This window comes from Triticum urartu, chromosome 3A, assembly GCF_056163025.1.
Source record: "Triticum urartu cultivar PI428250 chromosome 3A, HENAU_Tu73, whole genome shotgun sequence".
NCBI classification, from domain to species: domain Eukaryota; kingdom Viridiplantae; phylum Streptophyta; class Magnoliopsida; order Poales; family Poaceae; genus Triticum; species Triticum urartu.
In genome coordinates this window covers 713,492,848-713,508,974 of record NC_141875.1, presented here as the reverse complement: position 1 = coordinate 713,508,974, position 16,127 = coordinate 713,492,848, and the positions used below count along the sequence as shown (strand labels likewise).

Here is a 16,127-nt window from a genome sequence, read left to right as displayed (position 1 = left end):
GTCTTCGACTCAAGCTCCAAACTCTCATATTTTTTCATGAGAGCCTGAAGCTCTTGCTGCATCTCGCTGACCTGCGACCCAAGTTTCTCTCGCTCGGTGCGCTCTGCGGCCGTTTTCTTTTCGGCCTCGGACAGCGCCTGCTTGAGGGCCGCCACCTCAGTCGTGGCCCCTACAATAAGCAGTTCAATCCTGTTATTCTTTGCAATCACGCCTCTCTATAGGCACCTTTTTATAAGGTATTTCTTACCTTCTTTCTCCTCGAGCTGCTGCTTGGCCAGGCCGAGCTCTTGCTCGGACCGCTCGATTCCCTGTTTCAGGGCATCCACCTCCGCAGTCAGTGCGGCGGTGGCTAGCAGCGAAGCCTGCATACGCAAATTGACCCTTCATTATTAGACTCCTGCGAAATTTAATAGATCCTCTATTCGGCTTTTCTTTCCGAACGCCAAACAGAGCATCAGGGGCTACTGTCTATGCGGTAATATTTTCACATATTTTTACTTACCTCGAAGCCTGTTAGGAGGCTAGCGCAAACTTCACTCAGCCCGCTCTTGGCGGACTGAACCCTCTGGATCACCGTACTCATAATAGTACGGTGCTCCTCGTCGATGGAGGTGCCTTCAAGCGCCTCCAGCAGATTGTCCGGCGCCTCCGGTTGGACGGAGGCTGCCGGCTCAGAAGGCTTGCTCCTCTTGGAAGGAGTTCGCCTGCCGCGGTCTGGAATTGTTGAAGATTCCGGCACGGTGTCCGGCTTAAAGCCGGACTTGGAGCCCTGGGGGGTCTTGCCCCCTTCACTCCTGGGGTCCGGGAGGTCGCCTTGCGGCTCCTCCAGGACCACCTCCTCCTGCCCCGGAGCTCGTTGCGACGCCACTTCGGCGTCATCTGCAATGCGGGGGGAGACAGCGGGCGGGACAGAGTTCACGTCTGATGAATCCAGGGAGCCGCTCGACGACTCGTTGAGTGCGGTCCGGGGTGGGCTGCATGATTATATTCGACATTAGGGGAAGCTGTGCAACAAAAGAAATATTATGAGTTACTCTGGTATCTGAACACTTACGATTTTGCCGGACGCTTGGCCCTGTCCGGCCACTCCTCTTCACCCTCTTCGGCGTCAGGGGCGTAGTCCGGCGGAGGGGTCTTCCTTTTCCTAGACCCCTCGGCCTCCCCCGTTGGGGCGGCCTTCCTCTTCTCTTCTCCCTCCACTGGAGGGGGAGAGTTTTCTTCTTCCTCCTCCTCGTTCTCGTGGGAGGAGGGCGCCTCGGACTCGTCAGATGACGAGTCCGACGGCACCACATTACGGGTACTCTTTCGAGTCCCCGTGGTCTTCTTCTTCTTGGCCTTCTTTTCCGGCACCACTAAGGCGCCGGAGCCAGCAGCTTCACTAGTAGAGCTGGGGCTGGGTCTTCGGGCAACGGAGCCGGACAGTTAATTGGTTCGGCTATCGCCCGCCAAGCCTGTTAAAGGTAAGGGAGTTTAGATCCCGCATAGAGTCAAACTATGGAAAAAGCTTAATATCCTATAAAAGGTGTAGATGGCATACCTTGCTAGCGTGACGCTGCGAGCTGTATCCGCGATCCTCGGAGGCGGATGCGGGAGCCTCAGCGCCCTTGAATAGCATCTTCCAGGCATCCTCGTACGTTGTGTCGAAGAGCCTGCTGAGGGTTTGATGCTGCGCCGGGTCAAACTCCCACAGATTGAAATCCCGTTGTTGGCACGGGAGGATCCGGCGGACGAGCATAACCTGGATTATATTAACTAGCCGGACTGGCTTGTTCACCAGGGACCGGATGCATGTTTGCAATCCGGTCACCTCTTTTTCGTCACCCCACGACAGGCCTATCTCTTTCCAGGACACAAGCCGCGTGGGGGGTCCGGATCGGAACTCGGGGGCCGCGGTCCATTCCGGATCGCGTGGCTCGGTGATGTAGAACCATCCGGATTGCCATCCCTTTAGGGTCTCCATGAAAGAGCCCTCGAACCATAGGGCGTTGGCCATCTTGCCCGCCATGGCGCCTCCGCACTCCGCCTGGCTGCCGCTCACCACCTTGGGCTTGGCGTTGAAAGTCTTGAGCCAGAGGCCGAAATGGGGGCGGACACGGAGAAAAGCCTCGCACACGACGATAAACGCCGAGATATTGAGGATGAAGTTCGGAGCCAGATCGTGGAAATCCAGGCCGTAGTAGAACATGAGCCCCCGGACAAACGGGTGGAGTGGAAAACCCAGTCCGCGGAGGAAGTGGAGGAGAAATACCACCCTCTCATGGGGCCTTGGGGTGGGGATAAGCTGCCCCTCCTCGGGAAGCCGGTGCGCGATGTTCTTGGACAGATACCCGGCCTTCCTCAGCTTCTTGATTTTGCCCTCCGTAACGGAGGAGACCATCCACTTGCCTCCCGCTCCGGACATTGCTGGAGAAGGTTGAGGTGGGAAGTGCGGGCTGGGGCGCTGGAGCTCGGGTGCGCAGGAGATGGGTAGGCAGAGGAGGAAGAAGGCGTAGGTAAAGAGGTGGATCCTTGTCCCCTTATATAGGCGGACGCGTTTGTGCGTCCTCACCTGCCTAGTAAAACTCGCTTGCCTCCCAAGCGCCATGATAAGTGGCGCGGTTGGGTTACCCACGTCCATATTGATGAGAATCCCGTAAAAGGGGTACACGATCTCTGCTTTGACAAGACGTGCCAAGGAAACCGCCTCGCAAAACATGCTGAGGTGAAAAAGTAAAAACGATTCGAAGGACTTGGCTGTAGTGTGTTGACGCACTGCGGAATACGTCAGCAGATTTGATTTGTGTTAATATTATTCTCTCTATGGCAATATGTGGAAACTTATTTTACAGAGCCGGACACTACTCTTGGTGATTACAATCTTCTATGAAGGACTTGGAGGAGGAACCCGCCTTGCAATGTCGAAGACAATTTTGCGCGCCGGACTCGTCGTCATTGAAGCCTGGTTCAGGGGCTACTGAGGGAGTCCTAGATTAGGGGGTGTTCGGGTAGCCGGACTATACCTTCAGCCGGACTCCTGGATTATGAAGATACAAGATTGAAGACTTCGTCCCGTGTCCGGATAGGAATTTTCTTGGCGTGGAAGGCAAGCTTGGCGATGCGATATTCAAGATCTCCTACCATTGTAACCAACTCTATGTAATCCTAATCCTGTCCGGTGTCTATATAAACCGGAGGGTTGTAGTCCGTAGGACAGAATCAACTCCATACACATCAATCATACCATAGGCTAGCTTCTAGGGTTTAGCCTCCTTGATCTCGTGGTAGATCTACTCTTGTACTACCCATATCATCAATATTAATCAAGCAGGAGTAGGGTTTTACCTCCATCAAGAGGGCCCGAACCTGAGTAAAACAAAGTGTCCCCTATCTCCTGTTACCATCCGGCCTAGACGCACAGTTCGAGACCCCCTATCCGAAATCCGTCGGTTTTGACACCGACAGTAGGACTAGTCCACTGTTTAACGGTACGCCAGAACCATGCCGCGGTCACACGTGCGCGCCAGTTTTGGTTCGTCCCATCCCGTCTACCACCGGGTAACTCCCATTCGTCCATATCTCAAACAAAAAAAAACTTCCATGCCCGCGCCTAGGCTAAGTCAGAATCGAAACCCAAAATTGAACGGATCATTTTTTTTACCGAAGTATAGGCTAAGTTAGTTTTAGCCACAGAGTAGTACTACTATACTCTATAAAATAAGGATACAAATATAACTCAGTGTTGCCATCACATGAAGAAAAAAATGTACTACAGTACTAGCTAGGATGATATGGGTGGGCACCATGTTGGACATGGAGAGGCTAAATTTCGTGTTTTGATCCTTTTCTGAAACCTATTCGAGATTTGACCTTAGTTTGAATTTTTTCCGAAATCTGACCCTTTTGCTACCGCCAGGGACCATGACGGTAGGGTATAACAGCCTACCGCCAAGGTCCCTGACGGTAGGGTTGCATGCCCTACCGGCAAAAACCTCCTAAGTATTAAACACAGTGCATGCTCGTGCCTACCGCCAAGCACCTTGGCGGTAGGGTTGTGCAGACTACCGCCAGCCCGGTTGGCGGTAGCGATGTTTCCTACCGCCAAAGTCCCTGACGGTAGGCTGTTAGACCCTACCGTCATGGACTCTGGCGGTAGCAAAGAGTCAGATCTTGAAATTTTTTCAAACTAGGGTCAAATTTCGAATAGGTTTTAGAAAAAGATCAAAACACGAAAATTTGCCACACGAAGATAGAATATGCAAGCTCTGATCCGATCGTCCGTGTTGTTGGTCCATGCTCTCAGCTTGGAAAGAACCATGGGTCGAAGCAAAGAAAAAGAAAACCTGTAAAGAGCAGACAGAGTCAAGTGGGACAGGCGAGAAAAGCCCACTGGTAGCACAAGAAGCCTGGAAGCTGCAAAAATCGTCGTATCCTTTCGCTGATGTCGCCTACCTACAGCCCTACTCGCGGTACCGCGTGACTTGCACAATCAGCGACGACCGCTTCCGGAAATCCGCGGAAGGCACGCACCGGGTCGTCCGTCCATGAGTAGCACCGTGGACCAGGAAGGCCAGGCTAGTCCATGTGACGGCGAAACCAACCTTGGGTGGCCACAAAACAAAGCAGATCGAACATTTGTGGTAAGTTCTGCTTTCACTTTGGTCAAGGGGTTCAAGTGAATGTAACATATACTCCTTCGTGTTTTTTTGTTAAAATAAAATAAAAATACACTCCCTCGTGCAACAAAGTTAGTACAAAGTCAGTAACTTATTTTGGGATGTCGGGAGTATAAAATGTCCTAATTTCTTTCATCAGTTGTATATAGACACATTTTTATGCTTGTAGGCTCATTTTCAGTCCGTGTGTACTCCATGTTGAAATATCCATATTTATGAATGAAGGAAGTATTATTTCATCTTAAGTAACCGTGTTCACAAATGAAAACGAATCTACGCTGCTCAATAAACATTTAACGTCGAAATAGATTTCACAATGAATGTAATAAAATTGACCTGGCTGCTTGAATGTTGATATTTTTAAAAAACCTAATCAAATACTTGACCCATGACAACTAACATGTAATATATATATATTTTAAAATAAAGAAACACAAAGAAGAAAAATGAAACTATCGGTTGCTTGGAATTCTTATTTATTTATAAAGCCGTCGTAAGCTGCCTCCATTCCACCCCACTTTTGGCCGGTTTCGCGCGGCCTCTCCTTTGGCGAAGCTTCTATTGCCCCAATCATCCGCCTAAAACCCCCGACTGTCCGACACCCCCCATCCCTATCCACAAACCCCATGCCCATCGACTGCCCGTCTCGCCTTCATCAATAACATCGCCGCCCGTTACATCGTCCACATCGTTCGCTTGGTGCAAGATCTGCATAGAATTGACCGATACTGACTTTAGTATTTTTGATTTAGCAATTGCGATGAACAAAAAATATTCGTTCATCAGAGCGACGCGACGGCAAGAAGCAGGAGTGATAATTTGCGTCTTCTGAAGAGCGGTATGCGGCTGGACAGTACACCGGGACCACACGTCGGCCGCACGCGCGCCGGTTCCGTTCCATTCGTGGAAGCCGGCCGGTCCTCGCACGCCCGCTCACCTGGCCGACATGTGGGCCCCGCCCACCCACCTCCCTCCCTCCCCACCGCGTCGAAAGCGCCGCGCCTTTTTGCCTGCCTGCCTGGGCCGGCCGCCGTCAATTCCAACCCCCCCTGGCTCCGACTACTGCTACTCCAGGCGGACCAGGCCGCCGCACCAACTCCGCCCCCGCCCCGCGCCCCACGCCCCGCCGCTGACCGATGGGCCACGCCCACTCGACCTCCCGCCACAATGGCCGCGCCGGCGCCGGCGCCGGCAACGGCGTGGAGCCGCCGCTGCCGTCCCGCTTCTCGCGGTTCCGCAGCCGCCTGCGCCTGCGCCGCGACCGCGGCCGCGACCGCTGCGGCGCCGCGGGGGACGCCAGCGAGTCGGGGAAGGGCGTCGCCGCCGACGAGTTCGCCGGCATCGCCCGCATCCGGATAGTCAAGGTGCGCGCGCTCCGCTCCGCTCCCCTCCCCTCTCCGCCCACGCCGGCCCCGACGGGGGAGGTTCGCGTGCGGGTGGAGCTGCTAATTGGCGGTTTTGTTTCAATTTCAATTTCAATTTCCTGTTGTTTGATTTTGGTTTGTGCCATGGCGCAGGCGGACCTGCGGTTCAAGGACAAGTTCTTCGCCTGCCTCTCGCTCGGGGAGCGCACCTACCGCACCGAGACCACCGACAGGTTCAACACCATGTTTTCCACAGTATTAATTAATCAGTTTCTGGCCATGCTTGTCCGGATCCGAGCTCGTCCATGCTTCCATTAACCTCCACGCTGTTGGTGAATGGACGTGTCTAGCAAGTTTTACTGTCTGTCACACGTTCCAGAACAAGCAGATAAGCTCTCCCTGTCTTCTTACGACAGTGAGTGCTAGTACTAGAAGACTTAAGAATCAGGATAATGCTCCTGGAATCCGAATCTGTTCTGCGACAGGCGAAAACCCCCAACTTATTTTCGTTGCAGCAGGGTCCATTCCTGAATATTCTTTTCACCACTAGTGTCTGAGTTCAGAAGATCTATGACACCGAAATACAAAGACTTTGACAGTCAAAAAACCCAGCCTATTTTCGTTGCAGCAGGCCATTTCCTGAGTTTTCTCTTGATCACAATTGTCTGAAATCAGATGATCTACCATGACAGCAAAATATTGAAATTCTCAACTGTTGCACCTTGTGAATCTGCGTGAGCTTAAATTTCTCCTCTTTCGAAATATACCCTGTGTATGCTCGTATGATACACAGCTCTACAAACACTGTTTCAGTACCATGTTTCCTCCCCTTGCTCTCCACGCTTCCATGAACCTCCGTGCTGTTCATGGTTCGTGAATAGATGTGCCTAGCAAGTGTTACTATCAATCTACCACATGTTCCGGAGCAAGCAGATAGGCTCCTGGTCTTACTATGATAGCGAGTGCTAGTAGTACAAGACTTGGGAATCAGGATAATGCTCTTGGAATCGGAATCTGTTCTGTGACAGGCAGAAACCCCACCGCATTTTGGTCGCAGCTAGCTTTTCGCGAATATTCTTTTCATCACAAGTGTTTGAATTCAGATGATCTATGACAGCGAAATATGAAAAATGCTGAACTGCTGCACCTTGTGAATCTGCCTTCATTTTTTTCCTTCTGTTTTAGAATATACAGCGTGCACGCCTGTATGTCACACATCTAACACCCTTTCCCCTCTTTTTCTTACTTGTCATTGCTCATGTTTTTGAACTACAAACACTGCCTGCAGCACTCACAGGCCTGTATGGAATTCAGTGAGTAATCTTTATTTCTTGTTGCTCTTTATCCAGTAATATCATGGTTAACTTTATTAACTATGGAGCTGTGTAGATTTACATATATTTTCTGTGAATATGCAGGAAAAGAAAGTTGTAATAGAAACAAATGGACCTCATATTGCACGAATATCTGTTTTTGAGGTATGCTGCTAATTGTGTTAATTTCCGCTGTGAGCAGTCCACACATGTATGCTTCAGCATAAGCAAATTACTGATTGGAAGCTTTTGAAGAATTCTTTTTAACCGTAAATCGAGGCAACAGTTCAATCCAATGACATTATGTTTTTTGGCCAACTTTGCAGACTAACCGGTTCTCTAAGAATACCTTGGTTGGTTACTGTGAAGTTGATCTCTTTGACTTGCTCACTAAGGTAACACTGATGTTTTTGCCGTCTCAATCTTTAGTTATAGTATATCTCTGGTTTGATTGTCCTCATGTACCTATGAAGAAACACACTTCCTCTTTTTCTTAATTCATGAGAAGACTATGATAGCATTTTATTAAAGATTCAAGAGAGTGACACTGTTGAATATCTTGATCCAACTGTGGATATGTATACTTTATTTCCACATCGTGTCTACCTACTTCCTAGATCTAGGCTGGAACTTTCTAGTACTTCTGCACAACAGATCTTAATGTACCATAATACATAAATTGGTAATGTGTACAACTTTCTGGAGGTATTTTAAGTTTTGACATTTTGAATATTATCGACTAACATTTTAGCTAGCAGGACTTGGAGGAGGAACACGTTGAGGACCTTGCTTTGTTGGACCCATCATCGTCCACTACCACCATGGGAACCATATCCGTATCCTGCTACATTGAAGTAACTGCTCTTTCTGTTTCCTGTGTGTTGCTATTAGCACTCACAGAGAATTTTCCAGGTTTCAAGTACTGAATTTTGTAGTTCTGTTGCAGGATCCTGTTGAAACAGAACAAAGCTTTGCACGCCGGGTCTTAGCTATAGTGGTATGCTTTCAGTCTTGGTTAATCATATTCTCTTTTCATATATGATTGATACTTGATTATCTTGTCGCTTGACAACGGAGCACACCATAGTTTCATATGGTCTTTTTAAGTAACTTTAGACATTGACGTTTGAATACTGCAACTGAAAGTGGTTAGAAAATATGATCTGAACTTAGGATCATCCAAGTATAGCGAAGCGAGATAAACTGTCCAGAGTTGTTCAAAATCAGATCTATTGAGGATTTAGTAGTAAAAATCATTCGAAAGCTCTTCACAATTGTCAGCTATTCCTTGTATCTATTCTCATCAGTTTTACAAAATGAATTGATGTCTGTTCATAGCTGTCTTATTATTGTTGTGCATCATTTACTATTGGTGTTGCCGTTGCTACTACTAGCCATTCTATCAAGGGCAGTCTTCTTCAGTCTTTATTGTGTGTTGCTCTGAGTCACCAGTCTTTGAGCAGAACCACATTCTTTTCAAATGCCTTAAACTCAGTTTCACGTTGCATGTATTGTGTTCATTTCTGTATGTAATTATATTCCACCCTACAAAGCACAACATTACTATTGTTATGGCAGGACTACAATGAAGACGGAAAGCTCTCCTTATCTGAATTCTCGGACTTGATGAAAGCTTTTGGTAATGGGCTAGCAGTTAATAAGGTTGAACTTTATTCTCATTTTCTTAGAGGTTATGTCCCTTCTAGTTTTAGCTGGTTCCTTCTCTGAAGTTGTTAGTATATCTTACTAGTTGCTATAATACTTTAGATTGAAGAGCTTTTCCGCCAAGCAGATACAAATGGTGATGGCATAGTTGACATGGATGAACTAGCAGCCCTACTAGCTGATCAGCAAGAAAAGTAATTAATAGCTACCTTTTCCATGTTTAGTCCTGTTTCCAAGTTTAACCGTATTGATTGGCTGTAACATTTAATAGTATCATTTGTTATGCTCTGTCCCTTATTTCAGAGAACCAATTATCAGTAACTGTCCTGTCTGTGGTGAAAGTCTGGGGAAGTATGATAAAATAAATGATATGATACACATGACACTTTGCTTTGATGAGGGCACTGGCAATCAGATTATGACTGGGGGATTTCTAACGGATAAGCAAGCTGCATATGGGTAAGGCATTTCATGTACTGATGATTCTAGTCTTCTATCTATCACATACGTTTCTTTCTTGAAATTTCATTTTAGCAAGGGCAATTTATACTTGGTCATATAGTAATACTGGTTATGTGCAGGTGGATGTTTAAGCTTAGTGAATGGGCTAATTTTTCCTCATATGATGTTGGTTTGCGCTCTGGTTCTACTGCCTCGCATATTCTGGTATGTTTCATTAGTTATATTGACTTGTCATATTCTTATTGGTGTGCGAAGTGCCACCTCTTATTTGATATTGTATATATATTTCAATTGCATATTTGCATTGCTCTTTTCATTCGTTAACTCAAGGCGATGATTTAGGTTTTCGATCGGCGAACAAAGAGGCTAGTTGAAGAAGCAATAGATGGAAAGATAGTGTTGTCCATGAGGGCTTTATATCAGTCAAAAGTAGGGCTCACTCTCATTGATTCAGGTATGCTGAACAATAAACATCATCTTAAGAATGAATATTATACAGATAAAAATATATTTGAATGGTCCCCACTGTCTTAGACAAGCAACAGCGAAGTTTGTACTTCTATTATTATTTCAAGAATCTTGTTTGCTGGATCTTTACTAGTTAGAATAACGATGAGTTCCCAATAAATGTTCACTTGGAGACAACGTGAGCTTGAAACTAAATGTTCTTCTGACCACCAATTCAAATACCCTTGTGTGTATGCTGGTGACAACACATAACTCAATTTTTGAGCCATTAAGAAACCATGTTTGTACAAGAAAATTGATGAGGATGATGTTGCTGTTACGATTTTAGGTACAACTTTTTTACAACCTCAGAGAGCCACTATTTGAGAGTGTACAGTTATGCCAGCAAAGTTTTCTTACCCACGACTGGTCCTTATCATGGCTTAGTATTATGTCTTTTGATGGATGCTGACACCAACGAGAATCTTTTGCATTAACACCTACCTGTTTAACTGGGACTGTCCATATGCAGGTGTCAAAGATATCTTGAAGAACCTATCTGAGAAGCAAGGAAAGAAGATGAATTCGCCAGAATCTGCCAAAGATATTCCAAAGTTTCTCGAGTTATTTGCGGTATGGAATGTTTATTTTTCTGTACTCTGTGGGATGTAACCTTTATACATTTTCTCCATTTTATTTCCATGGAATACGATTTAAGGCCGCAAGTAACATTATATATATGCTGGATCACTTTTTTTTAGCAGTGGAGGAACTTCGGTTGTAGCAACCAATAGTTTTCACTTCTCATTTTTAGGCGACATAAGCAATTTGGATCAATGGCCATCCACAATGATAAACATGGAAAATGTTGAATTGCAATAACTTGCCTAAAACAGTGTTGTTTTATGAAACTTCTGCAGCATCTCTTATAGCATAACGGTTATTCTTTTGGGCCACTTACCTTCAAATGGTGAGTAGGGAAATACATAGACTGCGCTTTGAATAGAAAGCTCATTTTAAGCATGTCATCTTGTACTCCCTCCGTCCCATAATGTAAGACGTTTTTTGACTAGTGTAGTGTTAAAAAACGTCTTACATTATGGGACGGAGGGAGTAATTCAAAGTAGGGTCTTCAACCCATCACCTTTATAATGGTTACTCAAGGTTCTTGAATCTAGATTTTTTTTCTATAAGCTGGTCGGGAATTGCCTATTTCTGAACCGCTCACTTCCATTTAAAATGTTTATGGCTTTGTTTCATAAAACTACTGTTGACATCCTTGATATCTTTTCCATATGAATACAGGGTCAAATTAATATGGATGAGACTAAGGACCCTATTGAAAGTTTTAAGGTGCAATATATGCCTCCACTCCTCTTGACATATGTCACCCCCTTGTTTGTCCTAGCTTTGTATGTCAGTGCATACACTCTCTTTATAGTCAGGTTTCTTCGTTGCATCGTATCTTAATAATGTCTTAATGGTATGTTGAATGGAATAATCAGTTTTTTTTCTTCTCGAGTGTTTATAGTGGATACTCTGGCTTAACCACTAGAAGCATGAAACAGTTGTGTTTTCCTTTTCTGTAGCAATAAGTAGCCAACACGAAATCTCCTAAGAATGCATCATCTATTTGAAATGACACATGTTCGTTGTGCGTCAGCATTATAGCCCATGCATTTACAGGAGCCTGTTTATCTTTGTTTTCATTGCCTCAAAAAGCTACAAATCTCACAACATGTTTTAAGTGCTAATATTTTTGAGCAATGTTGGATTGTTGTGGACTTGTGGACTTGTGGTTAATCCATTCTTAACCTTGTTTAGTTGTCCTTATGAAGTACTCAAGGAGGCTCACTTTATCTGTTATATGCTTATCTTCATATTTGAGAAAAGTATCTTGTCATTATTATCCTTGTATCTGTATGTACTTACAAGGTTACTATAATCCACACTTGTCTCTGCAGACATTTAATGAATTTTTCATCAGACAATTGAAACCCAGTGCCAGGCCCATTGCACACATTGATGATGGTAGTATTGCTACCTGTGCTGCTGATTGCCGTTTGATGGCCTATAGTTCTGTCGATGAGAGCACAAGATTTTGGATTAAGGTAAGTCATTGCTTTACTACTACTCCATATATAAGGGGAGTATTTTTTAGTTCAGGATCACAAGATATAAGTATCTTAATGTCCATATATAAGGGCAAGTACTTGTGAAATATGACTGATCTAATCTCACTGAATATTTATGTGCATTCCATGCAATGCATTCTGATTTGACAGGGGCATGCCTGCATGGTAAAGGGGGAGACAGTATTATATTGGAAATAACCTACAACATTGGTGCATATCATAAGAAATAAAATATAGTGCATTTTCTGTTAGTTTTTATCTTGTGTTTAATGCTCCTTGTCCATCGTTACTCATTAGGCATTGCCTTTAAGGCATAGATTTTGTTACTAAATGACATTCATAACATACTTTATATTGAAGCCGATAATCGGTAAGTTTCTGAGACTATTATCATAGTGGCGTTTGATCCATACAGATGTATGCCATGTTTGGTACTGATAATTATGATAAGTTGATTGATCTGGTGCTCTCAGGACATTAAATATAACGTGATTCACAAAGTTATGATTTTATATGCTAGGGTAGTATATGAAGTCACAGTAATTTTTTCTAAACTCTGATTAGTACCATCATGTTTTATTGAGTAAATTTAACTATGAAGGGACCTCTTTGGTTGAAGTCTCATTGTACCCTATCTTCTGTTCCCAGGGTCGCAAGTTTTCAATTGAGGGTCTCCTAGGGGCGGATGCACACCATAATGCTTTTAAAAATGGATCATTGGTAATTTTTCGGCTTGCACCTCAGGTAAATCTTTATTCTCATTACAAGAACCCGTGCACACGTACTGCATTTTGCAGTTTTCAATTTACAATTTTCAGGATTACCATAGGTTTCATGTACAATTTTCAGGATTACCATAGGTTTCATGTACCTGTGTCAGGAACTGTAGAGAAATTTGTGGATATTCCTGGATGCTTGTACACGGTAAAGAATACTCATCTTGACATGCTTCCTCACATGTGGAAAGGGATGCATTTGTGTGCTGTGCTATATTTTTCAGCACTATATGACTGGCGCTTATATCTTTCTATTGACAGGTTAATCCCATCGCCGTAAACAGCAAATATTGTAATGTGTTCACCGAAAATAAAAGAGTTATCTCAATAATCTCAACTTCGGAGTTTGGGAAGGTTTGTCTTTTCACCCTGTTTTGTTGTATACTATGAGGCAACTGCTTACTGCTATTCCGACCATTGAAGATTTGAGTTAATTTTGCCTCTCCTGTCATGACCAAACTTATTGAATATAATGTGACTCCTCATATGGCCTGTACTCTTTTCCCCGTTCTGGCTGAAAAGCTTTGGCATGGAGAAGGCTGAAGGCATGTCTGATGTTAATAGCATGACCCTTGCGGACTGTGCGTAAATCGCACAGCTGTAAGGACCACACTTACGGAGGTCAACAGTATAATTTGTCAAGATCGTACTACTGTCAATTTAGATTATCTCTGCATGTCAAAAGTACTAATGTCAATGTCTACTGCTTCTTAAAAATGGTCTGTGCTTTCCATTTCCCTTATATGACTTAATGCACTGAGAAGCCTTGAGCATTGCCATATTTAAGCTGAGATCCTCAGAATCAGCAGCTTTACATCTCAAAAATTGCACTACCCAGGCTGCCAGCTTCTCCTTCTCAACTCTGGAGCTAGGCCGTTCAGCCTGGCTTCCGAACAGGGCCTTACTTCCATATGCTTCTCGTTAATTATCAATTCTTATTTAATGCAACAGTCTAGCACCTAGTACAGCCATCCAGTAGCTTTCTGTACTTTGCATAAATTGATCATGCACTTTTTTTAATAACACATGGTTCAGGTGGCATTTGTTGCCATCGGAGCAACTATGGTAGGAAGCATCACATTCGTGAAAAAGGAGGGCGACTACGTCCACAAGGGAGATGAGGTTTCCTTTATACTCTGTCCTTGCGGGTGTTCTGCTGCTTATGCTAGTGTGTTAATTATCTAATTCATCTTCTTTCTCCCAGTTTGGATATTTCTCTTTTGGAGGGAGTACGGTAATCTGCGTGTTTGAGAAGGTTTGTATTCTTTCTCTCTGCTTTTTTCCCTTTTTAGATGCTGATAATCAACTTCGTAAACAATACGTTATCTCTTGCTCCAAGTCCCCAAACTAAAATGTTGTCTACATTGGCAGGATGCGATACAATTCGATGCTGATCTTCTAGCCAACAGCGAAAGATCACTGGAAACTCTTGTCGAGGTTGGCACAACATTGGGCGTCTCCAAACGGAACAGAGGGCTAAAAGTTTCGGAGCTACAGAAGTGTTCAATTGAATGATAGAAGTTAGTGAGTGCAGTGCAGCATGGTACAGAACTGTAAAGTTATAGGACATAGCTTGCCTGGACAGGGATCAGTAGAGTATATTCTCATAGTGTCCTTTTTTTTTTCATGTCAGACCTATTTCATGAGTTCTTTCGGTAGTTAGCTTTATACTTGGATCTGCTTTGTGCATCATATGTAAGAAGATCCATTTTGTTACCATTGTAAAAAAATCACATTTGATCTATTTTCTAGTCAAATCTGAGCTGCAGCATTCATGTTAATTCATATATGCTGGCAAGCTGGGCTTGCCAACTACTACCGACGTACCAAAATATAAGACGTTTTTGTAGGCTACAAATTAGCCTAAAAGAAACGACTTATATTTTGATATGGAGGGAGTAGTTTTGTTTTAGTGTTAACTAATGTCATTACAAGTAGTACTAAATGGTGTAATTTCCAAATATGTCCAGATCTGCTATGTTCTCTTTGTTGAATTTCTGGGCATAGATTGTGGGATCTTTCCTTGATGTCAAAAGATATCTAACATCAATGTTTGTCCGGTTTGAGCGCCCGAGAGCAGAGGTGGTGTTGATCTTGGCTTGTTGTCGTTGTCGAGCATGAGTGTTGTGCATTACCAACACATGTGTTTGTGAGAATTGCAGGATAACACAGGTAGAAGTCCCTCATTGATTCAGTTTTCTTACCAGAGATGACCCCTAAAAATGTAAGAAGACATTGAAGTCAACGATGGTATGTGAAGACATTGAACATATAAATCATGCTAGGCAACCCGCCTCTTTGGAGCAACTACGTCGTGCGATGAATGTGGTTCGCTCGATCTACCGCTACTGTAGCGTTTTACGGTGCTGTCAATAATCCAACCATCTGTTTTCTCGCACGTTATTGTTTCATGCTCGAAAAAAGAAAGACTCTGCAGCGAGCGTGGGGGTTCGCACGGTGAAACCCTACACCAATCGCTCGCGTCCCCTTCTCCAATTCTCTCCGCCGCCACTACGCCGCCTCGTCCTCCCCCTACACTTCTCTCCTCCTGAAGCCCCAGCACATGGTCGTCGGCGGCGTCGCCGCTCGTGTCGTTCTTCCCCCAGCGCATCCCGCAGCCTCCTGCAGGACGATGCCTCGCCATCTTCCATCAACCAGCGCTGTGGGCCGTGGTTCTGGACCGGTCACAGGTCGCTGCCAAGGAGCAGAGGAGGACCGTAGAGGGAGAAGGAGCAGAGGAGGACGGCACTGGGGGGGGGGGGGGGGAAGAAGCAGCGAGACCGGAGGCCCAGACGGCCCTCGTGTCATGTGTCGGACACTGCTCGTCGGCCCTCGTCGTGGTCCTCAATCTAGGTTGCCCATCTCCATCTCGCCATCTTCTTCCTTCGAATTTTACCTTAGTTTTTTTATGATCTAATTTCAATCGTTGGTTTACTGTTTCTCTAAGCATGATGTGTAAAGATATGAGACAGAAAAGAACAGGAAGAATTTAGACGAAGAATTGGGTCATGGGGAACAAGGTGAATTCTCTTTCTCCCTCTGCCTCCCCCATGTTTGTTCCTATAGTTTGATTTTGATGTTATGGTTGATTCTATCCCTTCTTAGATTAAACTTCTCTGAACCATCTAAATCCCATTTGTTCAATGACTCTGAGTTTGCCACTCCTTGTCTCATATCCTGATTGCTTCAACAGAGTTTATTTCCTCGGTTAGTTGCTGGGTCATCTATGTCGTTGACTATCAAGGTTATGTTACTTCCCACTCCCTTTTTTGGTTTCTTCCTGTTGGAAGTGATGTAGCCTGAATCTTTCTTT

At 44.9% G+C, this 16,127-nt stretch overlaps 1 protein-coding gene across 1 annotated transcript; it reads left to right on the top strand.

Annotated features, from left to right (window-relative positions):
- Positions 1-5,674: 5,674 nt before the first annotated feature.
- On the top strand, positions 5,675-14,582 carry LOC125529934 (phosphatidylserine decarboxylase proenzyme 2). Its single transcript, XM_087514208.1, has 21 exons — positions 5,675-6,016; positions 6,170-6,249; positions 7,305-7,329; positions 7,435-7,494; positions 7,656-7,724; positions 8,088-8,183; positions 8,276-8,326; positions 8,908-8,991; positions 9,097-9,188; positions 9,298-9,453; positions 9,576-9,660; positions 9,799-9,910; positions 10,436-10,536; positions 11,209-11,256; positions 11,868-12,014; positions 12,687-12,782; positions 12,888-12,962; positions 13,076-13,168; positions 13,850-13,936; positions 14,019-14,069; positions 14,186-14,582. Exons 1-21 carry the CDS (start codon positions 5,789-5,791, stop codon positions 14,327-14,329), a joined length of 1,980 nt encoding a protein of 659 aa, XP_087370334.1. The 5' UTR covers positions 5,675-5,788; the 3' UTR covers positions 14,330-14,582.
- The last annotated feature ends 1,545 nt before the right edge of the window (positions 14,583-16,127 follow it).

What these genes read in the sequence shown, in the direction of transcription:
- LOC125529934 (XM_087514208.1), top strand. Translation starts at nt 5,789, where the DNA reads ATGGGCCACGCCCACTCGACCTCCCGCCACAATGGCCGCGCCGGCGCC. An exon ending in ATGGGCTAGCAGTTAATAAG is followed by an intron (nt 8,992 to 9,096) that starts GTTGAACTTTAT and finishes ATAATACTTTAG; the next exon opens with ATTGAAGAGCTTTTCCGCCA. An exon ending in ACGTCCACAAGGGAGATGAG is followed by an intron (nt 13,937 to 14,018) that starts GTTTCCTTTATA and finishes TCTTTCTCCCAG; the next exon opens with TTTGGATATTTCTCTTTTGG.